We start from the raw sequence: 20,210 nt of genomic DNA on the forward strand, positions 1-20,210 counted from the left end.
CCACTGCAAAGATGCATTCACCTCAGTGTATTAGAAAAGTGCCACCAGTGATCCCGGATCTTTGCAGGACCAAACATAAGCTTTATGGAAGTGTGACAGCAGGCAAGAAGGTTCAATTGCATTGCTTAGGAAAAATAAGTTATGTAATTGTTGGTTAGGTGAAGGACTGGATTGGAGGTAATACATATGCAGGACTGTGCCTAATGTGCCCTGAAGGACAGTGAACAGGTTCCTAATGTAACAGCACTGTGCCACGTGCTATTTTACCATGTTTTCCATTGTTTGACATTAGCTTTATCCTACAGATTTGCAGCAGTAGTTGTGGGTGGTGCTTCCCCAGCATCTCAACTGCATGGTTTACATGACAGTGTAGGCGTCTGGAGTAAGGGCTTCTATGACATTGGATGTAGTTCAGCTGGAGAAGCAGAGAACACAGGGTTGCAGACCTTTCTGCCTCTGAGAATCTGCACACTGAGACAAGAGACCAGGATGTGTCCCTTGCTCAATCATGCATGTGATATGTCATATCTGACAGTGCTCATTTGTAATAAGGGTTTTTATTGAATAAATTTTATGAAGAAGTTTGTTCTTTCTCCAGTCATATGAGGTGCAAGGGTTTTGCACAACTAATTCCCTTGGCTTTCCCTTCCTGTGTATTCTCCCCAAGCTAATCTCTCTTCTCTCCCTTAAAAAAGTCTGAGATGCTGGCCTGTAGGGCTTGCTTTGTGACATATCCCAGGGTAAAGCCTTCATGTGAAAAGTCTGAGTCATTGGCTGATGTCATACCAATGTTGCTGTAGCTTTGTTGTTTCTGTTTTCTCAGGCTCTATCTCCCCACAGCTTTTCAACCAATTGGACTCAGTTTGGAAGCCCATCAAGTTAACTTGCTCCAAGTTCACTAGTGTAGATGTAGTTAGAATAACATGCTTCTGTTGATATATCTGATTTAGGTTTAAGCCCTTTTTTTTGCCAGTGTAACCGAACCTACACTTGGGAATTATTCTGTTAGAAGTAATTTGATTTTCAGAACTGACAATGTTAAAATCTGGGTTTTGTTTTTTTTTTTTTTTCTTTCACTTAGAAAGGAAGGATGAGCAGAGTGGCTCCAGTTAGATTTTCTGTGTTGTGTAAATATATTTTGGGTCAGATGGGATACTGCAGCCACTTGTGCAATGATCTTGTAGCTATTTATGTTATTCTTTCTCCATTTGAAGTCTTAACTTTTAGTTCTGTTTCTGACAGATTCAGTCAGTTACAACTGCATATGTGTTGCTTTTCCTGCAGGGATGCTTTTCTGCTATATTTCTAGTTCAGAGTCTTATCAGTACAAAATGATCACTTGAAATTGTTCTTTTTATTTCCATTTGGCACATGTTAGAGTAGACTTTAGTTTGTAACCTGTTTTTCTACCTTTGTGTTCTCTTTTAGTCCCTTACCTGCCCTGTTCATGTCATGTTTATGAAAACTTGTAAATATTGTCACCATCTTGCTGATTATTTCCATCAGACTGCTGCTCTCCCAGACTGTTGCAAGATAGGAAGAAGAGGACTCTAAAAGTTTTCCAACCTAAATTATTTTAAAAATTAATTAGCATAAATGGTGTGTGAGACACAGTGTTTTATCATGAGTTCCCATAGCATTTGCAAGTGTCAGATATTTAAATTGCTGAGAACTATCAAAATTATCTATTTTACTCAAGTTTTCAAAAGCCAAATGTGGGAAGATTGCTTTGGACTCCCAGTACTCTGATGGAACAGTTGTCATTGCTAGGAGTCCAATTTTGTAAATCTGGGTAATGATGAGGACCGCTGGTGTCTGAGCAACCCTCCTTCACAAACAGCAACTAAATGGTTCAAAGTAGTGACAGAAAATTCACTTTTCTGTACTACCAGGTCCATGTGTACCTAAATCTGTGTATCCAGTTAAACCTGTACTCAGAAGAATGATTCTCAGTAAGAAGAGGTGGTCTTGTTGCTGTCCCAGCAACATTCTAGCCCCAGTACTAGCAGAAAGGGGACCAGCCAAGAACCTGGGCAGCCACTTGGGGCCTAGTAGCTTGCTGAGATAAAGAACAGTAATTACAGTCGGGTTTTCCTACAGAAGCAGCTCTCTAACCACTGGATGGAGCCCAAGTGCCATTCTGAAAGCTCTGCTGATGTCCCTAATGACATCAGTGCTGACACTCGTGACAAGCAAAGCAGAGCTTTACTGTCAGGTTATCTCACACATCAAAAGCAAGAAACACAAAGTGTCTGCCAGTGGGGGAAGGAAAAGGGAACTCAGTTTCGCATACTGGTGAGGATTTGATAAAGGAGGGGTGCTTCCATGATTCATTTAATTCCAGCTTCTTCTGATCTCATCTCTCTGACTTTCCTCATAGAATTTTTTCCAGTTTCCTCTCTAGCAATATCTTAATTTCTTTGCATCTTGGGTCTCTTTCAATTTACCTAGGTGCTTTATCTCTTTGGTCTTGCAGTAAGCACCCTAAAATTCCTACAGCTCTTCGGACAGCAGCTAGGGTTGTTGAGGAATAAACACAACTTGTTTCAGATAGCCCTGTAAGCAAACACAAGTGCTGCTTTCAATAGGAAGTCCCTTCCAGTGCCTGCATGTGTACCTCGTTTCTTCTAGATGGATCAAGGCAGCAAGAGGGGTTTCAGCTGCAACTGAAATTTCCCCTTTCTGACTGATGGGCCACATAGAGTTGGAATAATCAAGGCTTGTTTAGGAAAATGGCCATGCTGAAGTGGTAGAGTGTCTAGGAATGCATTTGTCAAGAAGGTGAATATTAAGTGCCTGTAGGAAGGAAGAGGATGCAGTTGGGGTGACCTTTAGAGCAGGGTAACCCAGCCCCTGTGTAGATATCATTTAAGGCTCTGAAGGCTGGGCAGTGGTGAGATTGCACCCTGGAGCTGGAGGAAAGTTATTTAAGAGATTAAGGGGTTTTATGATTCAAGGTCTCTAGAGACAAGTAAAGTTAAAAACCTCCTGTTTCAAAAATATGGGCTTAAACTATCCTGTATTCTTTCTATAAGAAATGACCCCTGAGAGTGCCTGGTTTTAGAACCTCTAGCAATCCCTGTTTTGCAGCAGGGAGTAGTAAAGTGCTCATGAGTTTCTCCGTCTGGGACAGTGGGGGAAAGCTTGTGTCATTGCTTCTGTTCTCTACTCCCAATCCAGCAGTGTTGAGGTGAGTCTCAACACTTCCCTGTGACACTGCCACATTAGGAGTACAGCCAGACTTCTGGCTGCATGGGAGATGTCAGCCTCACTCTGCAGCTTGCAGCTATCTGCAGATGTCCTCAGTGAAGTGAAGAGTATAGGCAGAGAGGATGAAGGCTGCCAAGTGAGGGGGCAAAACTCAGAAGGAGAAGAAAGAAAAGGAAGTCTGATTAAGTTTTGTCTTGAAGTGTCTGTTTTTGGGTTTGTCCCTGCATTGATCTGCAAGGGAATGAGGCAAGTAATGGCCCCTTGGGGACCTTCAGGACTTTCCTCTCAATGTCAGCCGTCATTTTCAATCACCCTCTCCCTCCCAGCCATTAATTTTGGCCCAGGATCATGGGGACTTGTCCATCTATCACTCCTAATTGACACTAAATGATCTGTCAGTTTATTGATGAACGGCAGGAGTGGAATTGTCACAATATATTTTACTTTCTAACAACTCCTCCTGACAATTTTACCTTGTCCATCTCACTCTCCTCACATAAATCTCCATTGGCCTTTCATTCCTTCTCTTGGGCTGATCTGGTGCCAGCCACCTCCATACCATCGGCACGCATCAAGGACATCAAGATGGCGGTAAGCTGCAATGTGCAGGCCCAGGGTGGGTTTTTTCTTCTCTCTCTCTCTCTCTCCCTCCCTGCCCCCTCCTTATTTTATTTTATTTTATTTTATTTTATTTTTTTATTTTTTTTTTTTTTTAATAGGCTGGATGTTCCAGGAATGCTAACAAGCTCCTGTCCTCTTGTCCCTTCATGTCATTGCTGGGGTGAGCTCTCCTTGGTGTTTCTGTTTAGACTCAGTAAAGATAACTGGCAGAAAAAGAAAAGTCCCTAAAAGACAGAAGAGTCACCTGAGAATCCCTCAGTGCCCTGGCTGTCACAGGGGATTTTTATTCCTTTTAAACCTTCTTAGTGTGACTTGTAAGAGTTTCCTGCAAGGGGAAAGTGTTAGGCTTATGTCCATTTATTCCTTTGCAGTGCTCAGAGGAGCCTGGAAAAAAGAGTTTTGTTTCTTCTTTTCCCTTTTTTCCCCCTTTTTTTCTTTTCAAGATTTTTTTCACCATTTTTTCTTATTTCTTTTTCCTTTTATTTTTAACCTAGATTTCTGTTTTATTTTTTCCCAGTTAGGGATGGTTTTTTTGACTTCTTTTTCTGGAAAGGTACTGGGCAATGGAAGGTCTAGTAGGATTGCAGCCTCTTGCTCCCCTAGAAATGAAGCTTGCATGACAAAAACAGAACAGAAACGTGGCATTTTTGGTAATGGTCCATGTAAACTGCTGAAGTGGCAGAGTGTTCTCAGGGTGAAGTCTCTTTGACCTTTTTGTTTTTGTTTTTTTTTTTTAATGACTGGGGAGAAGGATCTTCCTTCCTTACTTCTCTGCGTCTCCAGGAAATTTCCCAGAAAATTTAGGGGATGCTATTATGGCTGTCCCAAATATTTCTATTTTAAAATAGCAAAACCTTCTTGAAGAACACATGCAACTTTCAACCCTTTTGTATCTGTCATAGCCAAGGCTAAAAGCTTGTCTGGCCATTGTAGGTCCCCCTATATATTGGCTGTGAAGTCTAGCTTAATGCAGTTTATCTGTTGAAAGGCACCTGAGATGACCTGATCTATTTGCTTGGCCCTATTTCCCCCTCCCCCAGCCCCCTTCCCCATAAAACCCCTCCACTCTTCTCAAATTCTTAATCCCAAGTTCTTAAAATATCTTTGTTCAGAAGCTGTTGCTCTCAGATGACAGAACAATAATAATAGAACAGTAATAAACACCTAATTCTTTCTAATATTTTTCATATAAGTGTTTTCAGTGAGGCCAGTCACAAATGAAAGGTCTTTGAATCTCATAATAATGGGTTTGTTCTCTATTGTGAGATTTGACAATAAACCCAAACAACCTTAAATACATTTTCTGTCTTCTTTAGCAGTCAGCTCTTTCCTGTAACCATGAGGATCAAGAAGTGTGCTTTTTTCTTTAAAAGGAAGCTGAAATGCTCCTGTAACCTCAAGAGTCATTTTATGAGAGAGTTGAGCTTTGTGCTTACTGGATGCCAAGAACGTGATCACTTGGATAGGAGTCCCTGTTCTCAGGGACCAAAGATATGTGGTGGATACCTCTAGAAACTGCAGCACTGCTTTCTGTTTTCCCACACAGCAGGAATTTGTATTGAGTGTTGTTTTTTCTGTTGCTCAGTGGGAGCTCTGAACAGCTCTGCCGGTCAGCTCTCTACCAGTGAGCAAGAGGGGGAACCCTGGGAACATCTGCTTCGGGGATGATGCAGTGAGTAGGCTGAGGTTCAGGGATCCTCGGGAACACTCTCTTGTCAGCTTCTTCTATTGTGCCAGTTCCTAAAGTCCTGCTTGCCAAAGCTTTCCTCCTTTGTTGTTTCTGTTAAGTAAGCCCACATATTAAGACATGAGGAGAAACAAAAACACTTCAGCTGGAGATTAAGTGCTTCACAAGTCCATTTCAGCTGGAGCTGGCTAGCAGCAGTGTCTGTCAGATCTCATCCTACAGAGCATGCCTGCTCATTGCTGCAGCCATCCTCTTCCAGAGCCATGCTCTGGGGCAGTGTGCTCAGCATGCAATCTGACCAGCACAGGCAGCTTGTGAGATGGATGGTAGGTCCATTACAGTTTAAAAAATGTCTGTCTGCCCAAAGCCCCTTTGTAGTGATACAGATAGCCATGCATTCCAGGGCTGGGAAGTGGAGGCCCATGAGGTGACATCCTGTGATGAAAGTAAAGGCTCATAACATGCTGAAATCAATGGCAAAACTTGCCTATATTATAGGAGATGTAAACTCCTTAATTTTGTAAAGGAAAACCTGGCTTTTCCAGGCTGCCACAGGCCAGGAAGAGAGGGTGGAAACTTAAAACAACAGATCAGAGCCCCGGGGAAGGTGCAATGGAATAGCTGAGAAGGCACCTTGTGGTGCTTTCCAGCACGGGTAGTAGTTCAAATTTACAGACACCCTTGGCAAATGTGTCTTTTCCTGTGCCACAGCGAACAAGCAGTGACCTAGACCAAGCAGTGACCTAGACGCATACTTGGAGAGCCCGGAGAACTATCAGTTAGCACTTGTGTGTCATATTGGATGTGTAACTTAGTTGTGCCTTAGGCTATTGAACAAGCTGCAACTCCTAGCTCACCGCCTACTCAGTGTGGTGATGGGCACTTAAAGAACACTTGAGCAAGAGAGTACAACGCATTTTTAAATATTTTTCCTCTCCTCCCTCAGGCCTAGACCTGAATTACAGTCTTTGCCCAAGAGGCAAAAGGCTTCGTGCCTCCCTGTGGGCTGAACCAGGCCTTCGGCGTTGAGGTGGTCATGGTTTTGGATGGAAGCGCTGAGGCAGAACGCCGGCTGCCTGACTTGTTTTCTTCGCACCCAGCCTGTATCTGCCCGCCCTTTGATCGCCCCACTATCTCCAAACAAAATGCATCTCTGAACATCACGACCTTCTCCTTTTTTCCCCGTTTCATTCTTTTAGCAAGAGGGATGCTTGGAGCGGCTTTCTGGTTCCACGTGATTCGCAGAAGTGGTTGAGGCATGCCAGGAAACACTCCCACACACGGGCAGATGAATTTCTCCCCCGCTGCCGTGTAAAACGAGAGCAGCCCTAGGTCCGGACCCGCGGCGGGTTGCAGGCCAGCCCGGGCCCGCAGCCCCGCGCCGTGCCCGGCAGGGGGCGGCCGCGGCCCGCCCATGCTGCGGCTGTGGCGGCCCGGAGCGGCCCGGAGCCTCGGGCGGAGCGCAGCCGGGCCGGCCAGAGGGCTGCCCGAGCTCCCAGCCCTCTCTCCTCCTCCGCCGCGCCGTGCTGGGCGTTCTCGTCCCGCCGCCTCCGTATGAGTTTTAGCAAGCTGCGGTAATCCATTTTCCTTAGCTGTTCTGCCCGCCCTCACACCTCCCCGGGCCGCATGAGAGAACCTCCGGTCCTGCACGGTGAATCCCTTGGAGCCTGGCTGTGGCGCGGTGCAGGACGCGAGTGTGTCTGGAGCTCTCATGAGCCGTGGACATTAAAAGATTTCAAGGACGTTTTTCCCCATTCATTCCAGTTATGTCCTCTGCTAAAATAGGTTAACGGTGTCTAATTAACCACTGCACATTGTCATGCTGCATAAAGATAGCATCCTGGCTGTTCTCTGAGCCCTGCCACTTTATCTCCATTTAGATCTCCGTGGTAGGCCATTAAATGAGAAAGAAACAGTTTAACAGAGATGATGTCTACATTGGAACTGCCTTTCACCCTTCAGCACAGAAGTTGCAGGCAGCTCAGCTGTGCATCAGGGGGCTGTGTGGGAGTAAAGTCTCGGGTCTGACGCTTAACCCGTTCTCATTAATGTGGACGAAGGATTCCTCCTGGGCAGAATGGAGCAAAGACAACACTCGAGAGAGAGATCAGATCTATATCCTCTGCCCCAGGGGAGAGCTAGGAGAGAAACAGGCATTCTGTACTAGGACTAACATACCATGGAGTTACACAAGGACAGTCAGGGTCTTACCCAGTTTCACAGCTATTGAATACCCTGAAACAGAGAGGGGGTAAGCAGCTGTCCAAAGCTATTGGGAATATTCTGGGATTATGGTTATGTTTGGGTGTGCTGACAGCCTCTCAGGGAAAGGGAGTTTAAAAGGAACTGTCCATGTGATGGTGTGAGTCCATGTTCTTTGCCCCTCCAGATGCAATGGACTTGGGAGCATAAGTGAAAAAACCAGATGTATCCCTGTCTCACAAAAATGGGGAGTAGCTGGTGTATAATACAGCAGACTGAATGTATTTCTGACCACTGCTCCTGGGATTGTATTGGTTTGTTTATCCTTACTTGAGCAACTGTATCTGTAGTTCATATTCAGTTGCTCATTTTGTAGGTCCTTGTTGCTGCCCTTCCTGGGCTGTGCCTGCTTCCACAGCAGACAAAGCAGGGCAGTGCACTTCGTGATGCTGAGAACATGAGAAAAGAGTAGGAAAGCTGTGTATGCTGGCTTGAGTTTGGTTAAGTTTGTTCCATGTCTGCTTTCATTCACCACTCCAAAGCTCATGAGATGAATGAAGAGGGTGCTGTTTACCCAGACCTGATACTCCTGAAGGAGGAAATGTTGGTCTTAATGTGTGGCAATGGTCATTGGTAAGATGAGACTATTCTTAGGAAGGGGTACTCCACAATCCTTAAAGCAATGTGATAACATCATGAAGAAATCCTGTGAGGCTTCCCACAGTACTTGGAGAGCAAAGAGACAAGCAGCTGATGGGTTCTGCAGGAATACTATCTCCAGGTATAGCTTAGCCCTCAGCTAAGTTTATGGAATGGACAGAATTGAAGGTGGGGCACATTTGAAGATCTATTAATGATTTCTCTTGCTGCCTTGAAGCTTTTTAACTTTAGGACACAAGACAAAACTCATCTTTCCTCTCAGAGTCGCTTTGTTACATAGATTATAGGTACTGCAGTTTTGCCAAAAAAGCAAAAGACTAGTTAAAGCAAAAATGTTTTGTGTTTTTTTTCCCCCAATGTGAAACAAGGACTAAAAAAGTAATTTGGCACTAAACAAAATGAAAGGAAGCCTTATAAAAAAATTAGAGGAAATAGTGTTTCCTGGTATCTTCTTTGCTTGATCATTAAGGCCACAGAGAGTGTAAGACATACAATTCCCTCCTGTGCTACAGAAGCTTCACATTATATTTTTGGGATAGTTTTCTACATGTGAGCTCATGAGCTGACTTGAAATGCTAGTTTCATCAAATAATGCTGTACCAAATAATATATTAACAAACATACCTAGTACTGGTGACTGGAAGCAGATGTCTCTCCTAAACAGAAGAGCAGTCATTTCTATTTCTAGCTCCTGCTCCAGTGCCATTAGTATATAAATGCCCTGTATAAACCACAGTACTCTCAGCATGAGAGACTTGCCTCACCCAGTGCCACCGTTGTGACCTGTGGCACAGGGACTAAGGTGTTCTCCTGGGGGCACTGACCGTGGGGCTGTAACTTGCCCTAGGAAGAGAAAGGAATGGTTCTTGTTTGATGGGAGAGTTCTAACACCTGGGCTCTGGGATTAAAGGGGACAGTACTATATCTCCCCCCTCCCTGCTGATGAGTTTGTTCCCCAAATTACTGTTTTTTCCAATATATGTTGCAGCTGTTTCATAATGAGGTATTTGCTTATTGTCCTGAATAAGTATTTTCCTAACAACACAGAAAAGTTGAGAAAGCTGAAGTCTCAAAGCAGTCTCTGCCTCTAGGACTAACATGACTGCCTTCCCTGTGGGCCACCTGGATATCAGTCATGACAGGGAGCTTTAGGAAAAAGAAACAGAAATTGCTTACAGGGATAGTAGTAGTGACCTTTTCTCCTGGGAAGTATGAACATGTGGAGTGTTTCATTTCTGCCTGGAGACAGGAGCAAAGATGTAAGGAGTGTGAGTACTGAGGAAGAGAGTGTTACTTAGGGTTGGACAATCATCAGGAGTAACAGGATCCTGCCAAGAAGATGTTAAATTGAACTCCCAGGAAATCATCTCACTGTGCGTGGCTGTGAAATGCCATCATTTGGGATGTTTCAGCTTGTACAGGGCAAGGTTGTGTGGGAACCAGTTCTGCGAAGGCATAAAGGAGGAACAAAATAGGAGAAATCTTGCATCATCTTTCTACTTCTGTCTTCTCAGAGTCTAAATGCCACTGAGTGCTGGTGGAGGACTTTCCAAAGCCATCTATTTCTTTCTCCATAGTATCAGGAGGCTCACAGAAAATGCTTTGTACTACCACTGAGGAGAAGGATGGAGCTGGACAGTTCATCCTCAATGGAAGAGCTCTTTCCCCAGTTATGTTACATGTTTGCCTCTGAATAGAGGGTGCAGTTACAGCTGAAAGCCCAGGTGCAGATGCCACCACACAGCTGAAGTTCTGATTATAACAGTTGATATTACTGGGCTCAGATCACTGATTCGGTGTATCTTTAGCTTCTCACAGACTGCAAGCTTCAGAGAGAGCAGTAGAGACAAAAGACTTTCTTCCCCTTATACTTCTCCATATAGCTAGATATCCTCTCTGCCCTACTCCTTGCTCTTAGAAGAATAGATTATTCACAGGAGAGCTAGATGAAGATTGTGACTTGCTAGAACAGAGAGCAGATGAGAAGAGGCCTGCGCCCTGTTACAAAGTGCTTTGAAAAGGGCAGTGCAAGGCAGTGAAGCAACTTTTCTTATATCTTGGTGTGTCCTGGGACAGTGCATGTGATAGGGGAGAGCCCTGTGTATTCTTTGTCATGGCACACTGACTTCAGAGGAGGGGAGAATATTTATTCCCAACGCATAGACATGAAACTTCACTCTGCAAAATGGCCAAAGCAATCAGCAAGTGATGGAGTATCTGCTAAAAAGAAACCTGGCATTTAATTAACTTTTCAAAGTGCTGGTTCAGCAGTCTCCATGTTTTACATTTTGAATATTGAACAAGCATCCCTAATCGGGACTGAATTACTTCTGGGCTTGTTGGGGTGGAGAGCAAAGGAGCTGCCATTTGCCAGCACCTCCCCGCCATGTTATTATGAACTCCTGTTAACTCAGACAGGTCAACCCTGATTTTCTGCAGCAACTGCATGTCTGACCTGAGCTTGGCCAGCTCAGGTGGAACTCCTAACCTGAAAGGCAGCCAGAAAGTCTTTATGCACAACCACAGGGAGGAAGAAACTGTTGATCTCTCAGGAGTAGGTAGATGAAGTATAGCACCTTCACTCCATAATGCGCCAACCTCTCTACTCAGGTATGGCCAGCTTTACCTGCAGCTGATGCCAAAGGGAATAAAAAAGTATCTGAGAAACTAAAGAACCAGAGAGTATGGTTATGCCATATCTGGGCATGGCTGTCTTTTGGGACCCAAGTGGTTTTGTTTCAGTGTGTTGCAGTCAGGGACTTTTTGATACACTGCTTAATAGTCACTCAGAACTCTTTACGGTGTGATGTGTTACATCAGACCTGATGCAGGTACTGTTTTGCACAATAACAATCATATGGGGAAAGGTTAAGTTTTTCGTTTTCTCTAGCCTTTTCTAAACATAAGCCTTCCTTGTCTTGCAGGTTAGGAAGAAAGCATGCAGAAGAAGTAGAAGAGTAAGTTCCCATTGTTGCTGAGACTTCTTCCACAACATTTACATCTGATCTGATCATCTGACCAGTACACCAAGATCTGAAAGTTGGGAAGGATGCAGAACCTGTCAGGAATTCATAGAATGTGTCCTGCGATGGGGCAAGGCTGGTCATTCTGTAGTTCCCTGAATATGGAGTAGATGATGGCTCTGTCACTCCCATGAAACAAAAAAAAGGAAAATTAGAAAGCCATTGCTTTCCTCCCAGACCCACCCGAGGCCCTACTGTCTGCAGCCTAGGGATTTATCTTAGGTACATCTTCCTTAAGCTAAGATTTCTGCTGAGCCCAGCAGTGAGGGGTATGATCAGTCTGTGTATTAAGCCTACTTGTAAATTCTCTCATTGACAGACTATGAAGTTTGTGGGGAGAAAGGGGGCACAACAAAATGTTTTTCATGGCTTGCAATTGAAATTCTTTCTTGTGCTTTGCTGCAGCCATCGTCTCAGACAGCAGAGCCTGGAGGCATCAGATGATGGTGGAGGTAAGGTATCACCTACTTGACTGCAAGAAGTGCCTTCATGCATGTCTAGGGGCTTTCCAGTAAAGGGAGCAGAGACATCTTGTAAGAAATTGCAAGGAAATGAACCACTCTGGGGAATAAACAAATGTAGGAGCTGCTTAGGTCTCCCCAGATGAATGAGGGAGAAAGGGTAAAGGAGATGGAGAGGGAGGATGAGGAAATGAACTTGTAGTCTAACTCTAGTTTTTCATGAACACGGAATTATGGAGGACCCTTGGAAAGCAGGAAAGTGGCAAGGACACACTTTTCTCTGTAATTACCTCCATTGAGAATAGTGGACTGGGAAAAATGAGAGCTAAAAGCACAATAAAAGGTTAAGAGTGGGGAAAGAAGTCCCACTCTCCTCTGGTTTAGGTGATAGTAGGCTCTACTTAAAGCATCTGTTATCTTTCACAGCAATATCCTTGTTGCCTGGGGTTTCTGTCATGATGGAATTCTTAATTTAAAAAATCTGCTTGCCCTAACCCAAGATCATAGATCATAAGCTAAACATAAACACTGGTTGGTAATCCCATCTCATCCATGTCCAGGCTGCTGTGAAATTTACTGGACTCCTGACTTAGCACTGGTTTTCTTTATAGTGTATATTACCTGCTCTTCTAGGACTAGATGAGTCAAGAGAAATCTCAGGAAAATTTCACATTATGAATTTCAAGACAAGCACTAGACAACTGTGAGGAGCACAGAAATTCATTAAAGCCTCTAGGAGGTACCTCAGTTTTCAAGGACTAAGAATTTTTTACAGTGTATAAAAAGTCGCGTTTGTAAAATATCAGCAAGCATCAGAGGAATTATCTGGAGTCACAAAGGATCAGACATCTGTATGGTTTATGAGATTAAATGAAGACTTATTTGGGTCCTCCAGACAGATTAAGCATTGCAACATGTGACTGCTAGAAGTGGCACCTTTATAGCATTGGCATCTTCAGAACAGACTAAACTGTTCCCCTGGGAAGTTCCTTGGGCTTAAATTTCAGTGTATGTCACTGAGGCTGGTAGTCTGTTCTAAACAGCTCTGACTGTTTGCATACGTGCTGTCCTTTTTGTTGAACCTTGGTCATGCACTTGGAATATGACTGTCTTTGCTAACCAGGCATAAAAATGCTTGCCACATGTTTGTTTGTAGCATGTGACTTTCAGCACTCCAAGACCTTGGGTAATAAGTATAGAACAGATTTGATGCAGAGTGTGGTATGAATACATGTTGAATCCTAACAGACTTCACTTATTTATCTCTGGTTAACAGTTGAATTTGGGTTGTTTGCAAATTGGCATTTGGCTTTGGATTAAATCTGTGCCTTAGAAGAAAGATGTAGTATGGTTCCTACCCAGTCAGTTTCTTGTACAAATATTTTGGGCTGTGGATCTAATTTGCATATAGAAAATCTCTAAATGGATGGTGCACTGCATGGTTGTGGTCCTATTTCGACAGGGAGATAAGGCAAACTGTTGTGGGAGAGAAATTCTCCATGTGGGCTCAGCAGTTGGAGTGACAAGAAGTGACATACAAACAAACTCTTGAACTTGAATAAAATTGCTTTTTTGAATAAGCAGAGAGATACAAATAACTGCCTTGTGTAGAAGGCACGGAGAAGCATGCAGTGGCTGTGGCTGTGCAGTAAATTGAGCTGTATCAGCCTCTCCTTTGCATAGAACTGCACTTGAGTTTGTGTCCTTAACTGTAACAGCAAAGCTCAGTTTCTAAACACAGAAAAATAAAGACATTGGTGTATGGATCCCCAAGGATGGGTCACGGTTATTTTGTGCTGCATAATGTCTTAGCTTGTACACCTTAATATGAACAGGCACGGTTGCGTAATGATTGCTGCTGTCAACCAATACATTTGGATTGCCTTCCTTTAACCTATTAGAAAGCTGAGCTGTACCATTCCATTAACATTGTTTGTCCCCCATCCAACCTTTTCATTAGAAGAATGAAGGACAAAACTATATGCCCTTAAAAAGGTGTTCTTGTGAATTTGAAATATGCTTGGTTGTGATCGTTTATACATCACTAACAACTAGAGGCTCTGAGTTTGGAGTCCATTTGATAATGTGTTAAAAAAGTACAGGGGCTGTAGAGAACCCCATTTGGCAGGTGGAGAGTGGAGGGAAGCCAAGTGGAGACTTTTGGGCTTGATAGGCCTTGTAGTTTCAGAAATAAAAGTAGAATTCTTTCACTGCTCCTGGCCTGTGTATGAAATAGCATCTGATTCCTTATCTCTGTGGGAGTTTGGGAGAGAAGGACAGGCACTTCTCAGGCTGTGTGGAATGACTGAAACAATATGGGAGGTAGTAAGTGGGTGGACCAGACAGGGACAGGCACGGAATGATCTGCAGTTTCAGCCATTCATTACAGCTGCACAGGGAAACCCAGAAGGTGGAAAACAGTTTTGAAAAAGTGCAGTGTCTCCCCAAAAGTAGCTCTGGATTATCTAATTGATAACTAGCTTGATTTCCTACTGCACTCACTGCGATCTTAGTGCCTGCCCTCCTGAACACATGCTGGTACTCATGAGAAGTCAGGCACAGCAAATGCGTAACTTCTGTTAGAGGGTATATGCCCACTGGACCTTGTCATGGGGGACCAGGTCCTCTGCATGGTGAGAAAACTGCTTTAGCAGGATTTAATGCATCACACTTGAGGAATAATAAACCCTCACAAGCAACACAAAAGTGTTTAATTCCTAAAGGACAGGCCTAGTTAAGTCACTTTTGGCCAGGGGCAATTGGGGGCTTAATGCTTTGTATGTAGCAATCTGTGCAATCTTAGAGAGAGGAGTTTGAGGGTAATTGCTCAATTTTCTGTCCATGTCAACAGGGAAAATGAGCAGCAGTGACTGAGCTCTGTATAGCAGGAAAACTGCATGAGATGGGAGATGTGAGACTCTCTGTGGAATTTAAAAGGTGCTATCTGCAGCGCACTGCTTCCTTTTCTGTAGCAGCCAAGAGCTTCTGCCATGTGCAGACTATCCTTTGTCATGAGGTGGGAGGGAAGACGGGACAACCAAGCTGAATTGAAAGGCTTTATCCTCCCTTTGTTGCTTTCTCCAGCAGGGCATAGAGGGCTTTACTTGGCTCGTGTGTCTCTGGCACAGAGCTAGATAGGGCTGTTTCCTGTCAGGGCAAGAAATGCTAACATTCCTCCCCTACCTCAGCAATCTGATTTGTCCTTTGGCTAGAAGTTACTTTGTTGTTCCTTTTTTTGTCTACCAGTTCTGCACTGCTGCGTTGTATTCCCCCTGATGTCTTTCTCCTTACTACTTTGCTCTTGGATTTTTCTTCTCAGCACTTTATGGGAACTTATTAGCTAAGGTTGTAATCCCTTTTCCAGCTATTCCCACATAGACTACTGCTCCATCATCAGAAGTCCCTTTCTGCTTTCTCTCTGCTACTCTTGGGATGCATAGCTCCTAGAAAAGGGCTTTTATTGGAAGACTGGGATGTGATGTGTGATTTTCTGTCTGCAGTAACAACAGCTTGTTATTTTAAAGCAGATAGTGTGTATGAATGAGACAGCTGATTGAAATGAAAGTCTGACTATGCTACATAGACAACTGGAACCTGACCTGCAGGTGAGGAAAGCTGCCAGGAGACAGTCACTAGATCTGTGCCCTCAAGGCAAAACCCCTTCCTGCCTGCTGGGAAGCCTCTTCAAGGAAGCAGAGCTGATGATTAGACCTCTCTATACAATGTCAAACATCTAGAAGGACTTCTTACCCTTCTGGCATGTGCCAGCAGCTCCTTTGCATTTGAACAGGATGAGAGTCCAGACTTTGAACAACAGAGGGGAAGTGTGCAGGTGCCTTGGTCCCAAATCCTTTTGGGTAGTGATATCTGCCAGGTGGGAGATCTGTAATTCACAGCTATAAAATATCCAACACTTCTTGGCTGCATGCAGATATACACCAATGATGATATTGCTCCAAACAGAGCTGAGAATAGAGCATAGAGAGGGTTATTGTTAGCTCTATCATTCCTTATCAATTTTGCCAGTTGCTTCTCTGGTGAGCTGTTTCTACAGAGCACACCAAGTGCTGGTGGATTCCAGAGGCCATGAGCTGCAAGGAAAGCTGCAGTGGCTGAGCATGAGGGTAAGAGGGCAGAATTTGCAGGAACAGTCAGGGATATGGCCAGTGGGTACTTCATAGGCTCAGAAGGCAATGTTGAAGTGATTTGAGGAGAGCTAAATGGATGAAAAGTTCTGAGCATCAGTGAAATGGAGACAAAGTGAAAGACACGTGAATGGGCTGAACAGAAGGTTTTGGGGCAGAGAGTGTCAATGGTTGTTGGGTCTCTCGGACTCTGCACTGTGACTTCATGTGTGGCTCTGTCAGCACACCACATCTCTCTCCTTTGCTGTTCGCCCACCCAATGCACTACTCTGATTCTCTGTGTGAGGTCACTGAAGGGCAGACTCAGCCCAGCCTGATGGTTGCCACTGAACTGTTGGTCCAGGCCAGTTTGAACTCCTCCAATAACTCCTGGCATTGTGATCTAGAGCCTCTGGTGCTGGAGGAAAGCTCTCTCTTGAGAGCCACAGTGGGCAGGGGAGTGCAGAGAGTATGTCCCCAGAGATTGTCTGAAGTTCTATTTGAAGCAGCAGACCACTGGCCAAGGGGCAGGGGGCTTCTTAATTACAAGGGAGCCCACAGAGCTTGTTGAGGGCTGAAAATGACGGTCTGGGGAAGCATCTTCTGTTGCTAAATTCTATGATGTGGTTGATACACAGTCATATTGGGTCTGTGATTGCTAAGTCCATAAATGTAGTTGACGGATTAGGTTTACCTAAAATACCCTTTAAGAAAAAGCTCTTGAAAGATGATTACAGAATTGAGACACCATCATTTAAAACTGCCTGAGGCAAACTCCTTTGAAAATTGCAGCAGTGGAGGGACAGAGAGAGAACCGCGTAGCCCTTGATTGTAGTGTCGTTCCCTCAGGACCCGTCCCCCCTCCTCCTCAGTTTCTCATCTGATATGAGAGAGAGCAGCAGTAAGATTCCTCATCTGTCTTATGAAAATCCGATTCTGAGTGGTTCTGATCAAACCTGGCTGGCTGTCAGCAGCAGTGGCCTTGTGTGGAGGGAGGGAGGCTTCTGAGGAGTTGCTGGATGTGGAGGTGTCATGGGTGCTGCCGATCAAAGAGGCATTTTTTAATAAATATATATAAGAAAAAATAAAAAACCTAAGGATTTAGCATAAAAGAAATGTAGTTTGTCTTGCTTTTCCAGTGTAGCATGAAGAGGATGAAATAGAATCAGGCACGCCTGCTCCTGTACATACTTCTGCAGGAGCATCCTGAGAAGCGGCTTTCCCTGCCCCAGTAATGCTCTAATGAAAAGTCCCTTATCTCCAGCATTGTTGAAGAGGGTTTTGTGTTTCTGAGTTCACGAGACCCTCTCAGGACACTTCATACCTTCTCATCTGATGCCCCACTACCTTCTGAGTATGTTTTAGCAGGGGAATACTGCAAAGGAGCAGGGAACAGCCTTTGAAAAGAGGAAAACACATGTTACTGGAAAGGAGGGCAGGCGTAGCGCTCTGTCAGGGGGCTGTTGGTAAGACTGGGAGCTGTGTTACCACTCTAAATGCTGATAACCTCAGGAGCATGGTGGACTTCAGGTCCTGGGCCTGGTCTCCAGTCTCTCCTGTCTTCTGCCGATGAACAAACCTTTGCATTAAGAGATTCCTCACCTTTAATACCATCAGGGTCTGCTCCCACTTCTTGCATAAGTGCAAGCCATGCACTACTGTTTGTGAAGCCCTCCACTGAGCCCAGAGACTCATCTGACAGGGCTGTTCTGTGCTTTGCCTCACATTTTAAATGACTGAAACTGGGCAGAGCCTTTGTATCAGCAATAGCCTTGGGAAGCAGCAGAAAGGCCTTATGCCTGTCCCCTGCAAGCTGTCAGATGCAGAAGAAGCCATGCCACACCAAGCAGTCTGTGAAAGCACTACACTACTGAAGCAAATAGAATATTTCCCGGACCACCTGACCCCCCAGCCAGTCATCCATCTAGCTGAGATGCAATATTATGCAAGGCAAATGTATAATCTTTCAATGCAAGGCTGTAGGGTCAGTACTGAATCTGCTGTATGACCTTCCCTAGATCCTGTGACTCCTCTGGCACCTGCTCACAGGGTGACTTTTCCCATTAGCTTGACTGTTGTGCTGTTACCATTCTCAGAAGAGGTTCATGGGACACTCATGTTATCTTCTGCTTATCTCAGCTTTTGAGACAGTGCCCTGGTAGCTGTGGTACTGTCTGCTTTTCACTCTACTGTTTTTATCTCCCTGCTGGTTGATCAGGCAGGTACGCTACTCCATGTTGGCCTACTAGTAGGGCAATTTCAGTCAGGGAAAGATATCCCTATGAAATTAATGTCCAAGCATCCAAAGAAGTGTTCTTTATTCTCTCCATTTGCCTGCTGCTCTCCTGAGAAAGCTTCCAAGAGGCTTCAAGCTTGTTTGTGTGTTCAGCAGAAGCTTTGTCCCTTGTTCTTTATGGTTTTTTGAAGATTTTTTTTTGCCTGTTGCTTTCCACTTTTTTACTTCCTTTTTTTTTTTTTTAATTCTCCATTTTTCCACTTAGAGAGAAAAATTATTTATTGCATTGAGATGTGCTAATTAAAGCCATTTTCTGGTATTTGGTTACTGAAGTGTTTGATGTCTCTCTGACAAGACCATGAAATGCACAGAGTGTCCACAGGGACAGAATTTGCTGAACACGGTGCTTTGTAAATGAGGGGACACAGTGTCGCAGCAGCTCATGAATATGAAACGCCCATGATGCTACCTCAGTGGACTTGGGAACACAGATGAATCCTGTCATGTGCTAAATGAGACCAATTTCTTTCACTTAACTTCATCTTCAATCAGACCTTCCATTTGCCTGTTTAAAATTCCCCAAACGTGATGCAGAAGGTAACAGCATTCAGTAAAACAAAGTTTTGCGGGAGTAGAGATATTGTAATTATTTCAGTTTTACATTTTATGAGCAAGCAACATAAAATAAAGTTAGTTTCATTTTTATACCTGCTTGATGGTAGGAGATTGCCAGCTCCAGAAGCCACTACCCTCTTTGTGTTCTCTGGATATGCTGGTGTGTGCACAGGGAGGGCAGCACAGTACCCACCACAAGAGTGTCCATTCTGAACTGGCTATACTGACCCAGCTGGGGAAAGTGGATCAGTGAGATGGAGTCTTTGTTTGTGGGTGCCAGGATGGGGGCTCAGGGTACTCTTAAAGCAGCTTAGGGAGTAAGCAGCAACCACACTCTGACTAACTGCAGGCCTGAACTGGAACATGGTTTCTAGATGCAGCTTTGCCAGTCATTTATTGCCTGACCTGGAAGAGGTTCTGTCCATCCCTTTTAATGTGCCATCTTGTATCTAGCAGAGAACTTAGTTCTTTGGGGAAAGGACAGATCTTACTGGGAGTTTACAGGATTTTGAGAGACCCAGTCTGCAGGTGTTGCTACTAAAGCAAAAATCAGCCCTGCTTGGGAGGGGAGGTGCAGTTTGCCAACTTTCAGGAGCAGCTGGGTATTAGATTGATACAGGTTTTCCTATCTTCTGCTTATTGCTTTCTGTGGTTGTCTTCTTTGCCTGTCAGTAAGATATTTGCTAAGAGGTAAAAAAGGTGATGGTTGTACATGTACTTCATTATGAGCACATAAAGCCCTCCTTTCTGTATGACTTGAAAAGCTGCTGTTCCTTGCTTATTGTCTGTCTGCCTTCACTCTTTCCCCTCTATCTCCTCCTCCCATTCACACACTTCTGTCTTGTGTCATTGGTGCCTTGCCATAACTTAGTCATAAAGTTATTTTTGTGTAAGACCTAGCTAAGTTCAGCTGTTGAAATAAAATATTATTCTTATTTATATGCTGGGACTTAGATGTTCTGGGATGGTCAGTTTTGTGCAGTGACTTAACTCCCCAGTTAGCCAACATTTGGTACTGGTATCTCCTGCTTGACCATAACTTCCATAGGAGTGTGCTCATTTTGATTTCATTCTTTTTTCACTTGTTCATAACCATCTGGGAGGTGGAGGGGAGTTCACATTTGTCATCTAGCATTTGATGTTCACTCATCTTTGCACAGGCCATTTGTCCACTTCATTGTTCACTACATTGCAGTGACCTGGTATCTGTGAAGGTGTGTCCTTTTTTGCAGTCATTTCTGAGGTTTGCCTACATGGGCATAAGAGCTTGGCCAGTAAAGTAGGTGTCAAGGTTCAGCACCAGGACAGGTTTATGGAAAATTATCTGAAACCCCCCCACACTGAACAGGAGAGGAAAAACGTGGGTCACAG

General features: G+C 44.3%; 1 protein-coding gene across 3 annotated transcripts in view; it reads left to right on the forward strand.

The window, feature by feature from the left end:
- The window catches only part of IFT43 (intraflagellar transport 43), a 43,136-nt gene that overhangs the window by 16,820 nt on the left and 6,106 nt on the right, over window positions 1–20,210 (forward strand). For all 3 annotated transcript variants that reach the window (XM_014249738.2, XM_005520246.2, XM_014249739.2), the window contains 2 exons: window positions 11,305–11,337; window positions 11,809–11,855. In XM_014249738.2, the coding sequence (XP_014105213.2) occupies window positions 11,305–11,337; window positions 11,809–11,855 (80 nt within the window). The remainder of the gene's footprint in view (window positions 1–11,304; window positions 11,338–11,808; window positions 11,856–20,210) is intronic.

This window comes from Pseudopodoces humilis, chromosome 7, assembly GCF_049639895.1.
Source record: "Pseudopodoces humilis isolate 2021_Gansu_Grassland_sample_001 chromosome 7, ASM4963989v1, whole genome shotgun sequence".
In the NCBI taxonomy this organism is placed as follows: Eukaryota; Metazoa; Chordata; class Aves; order Passeriformes; family Paridae; genus Pseudopodoces; species Pseudopodoces humilis.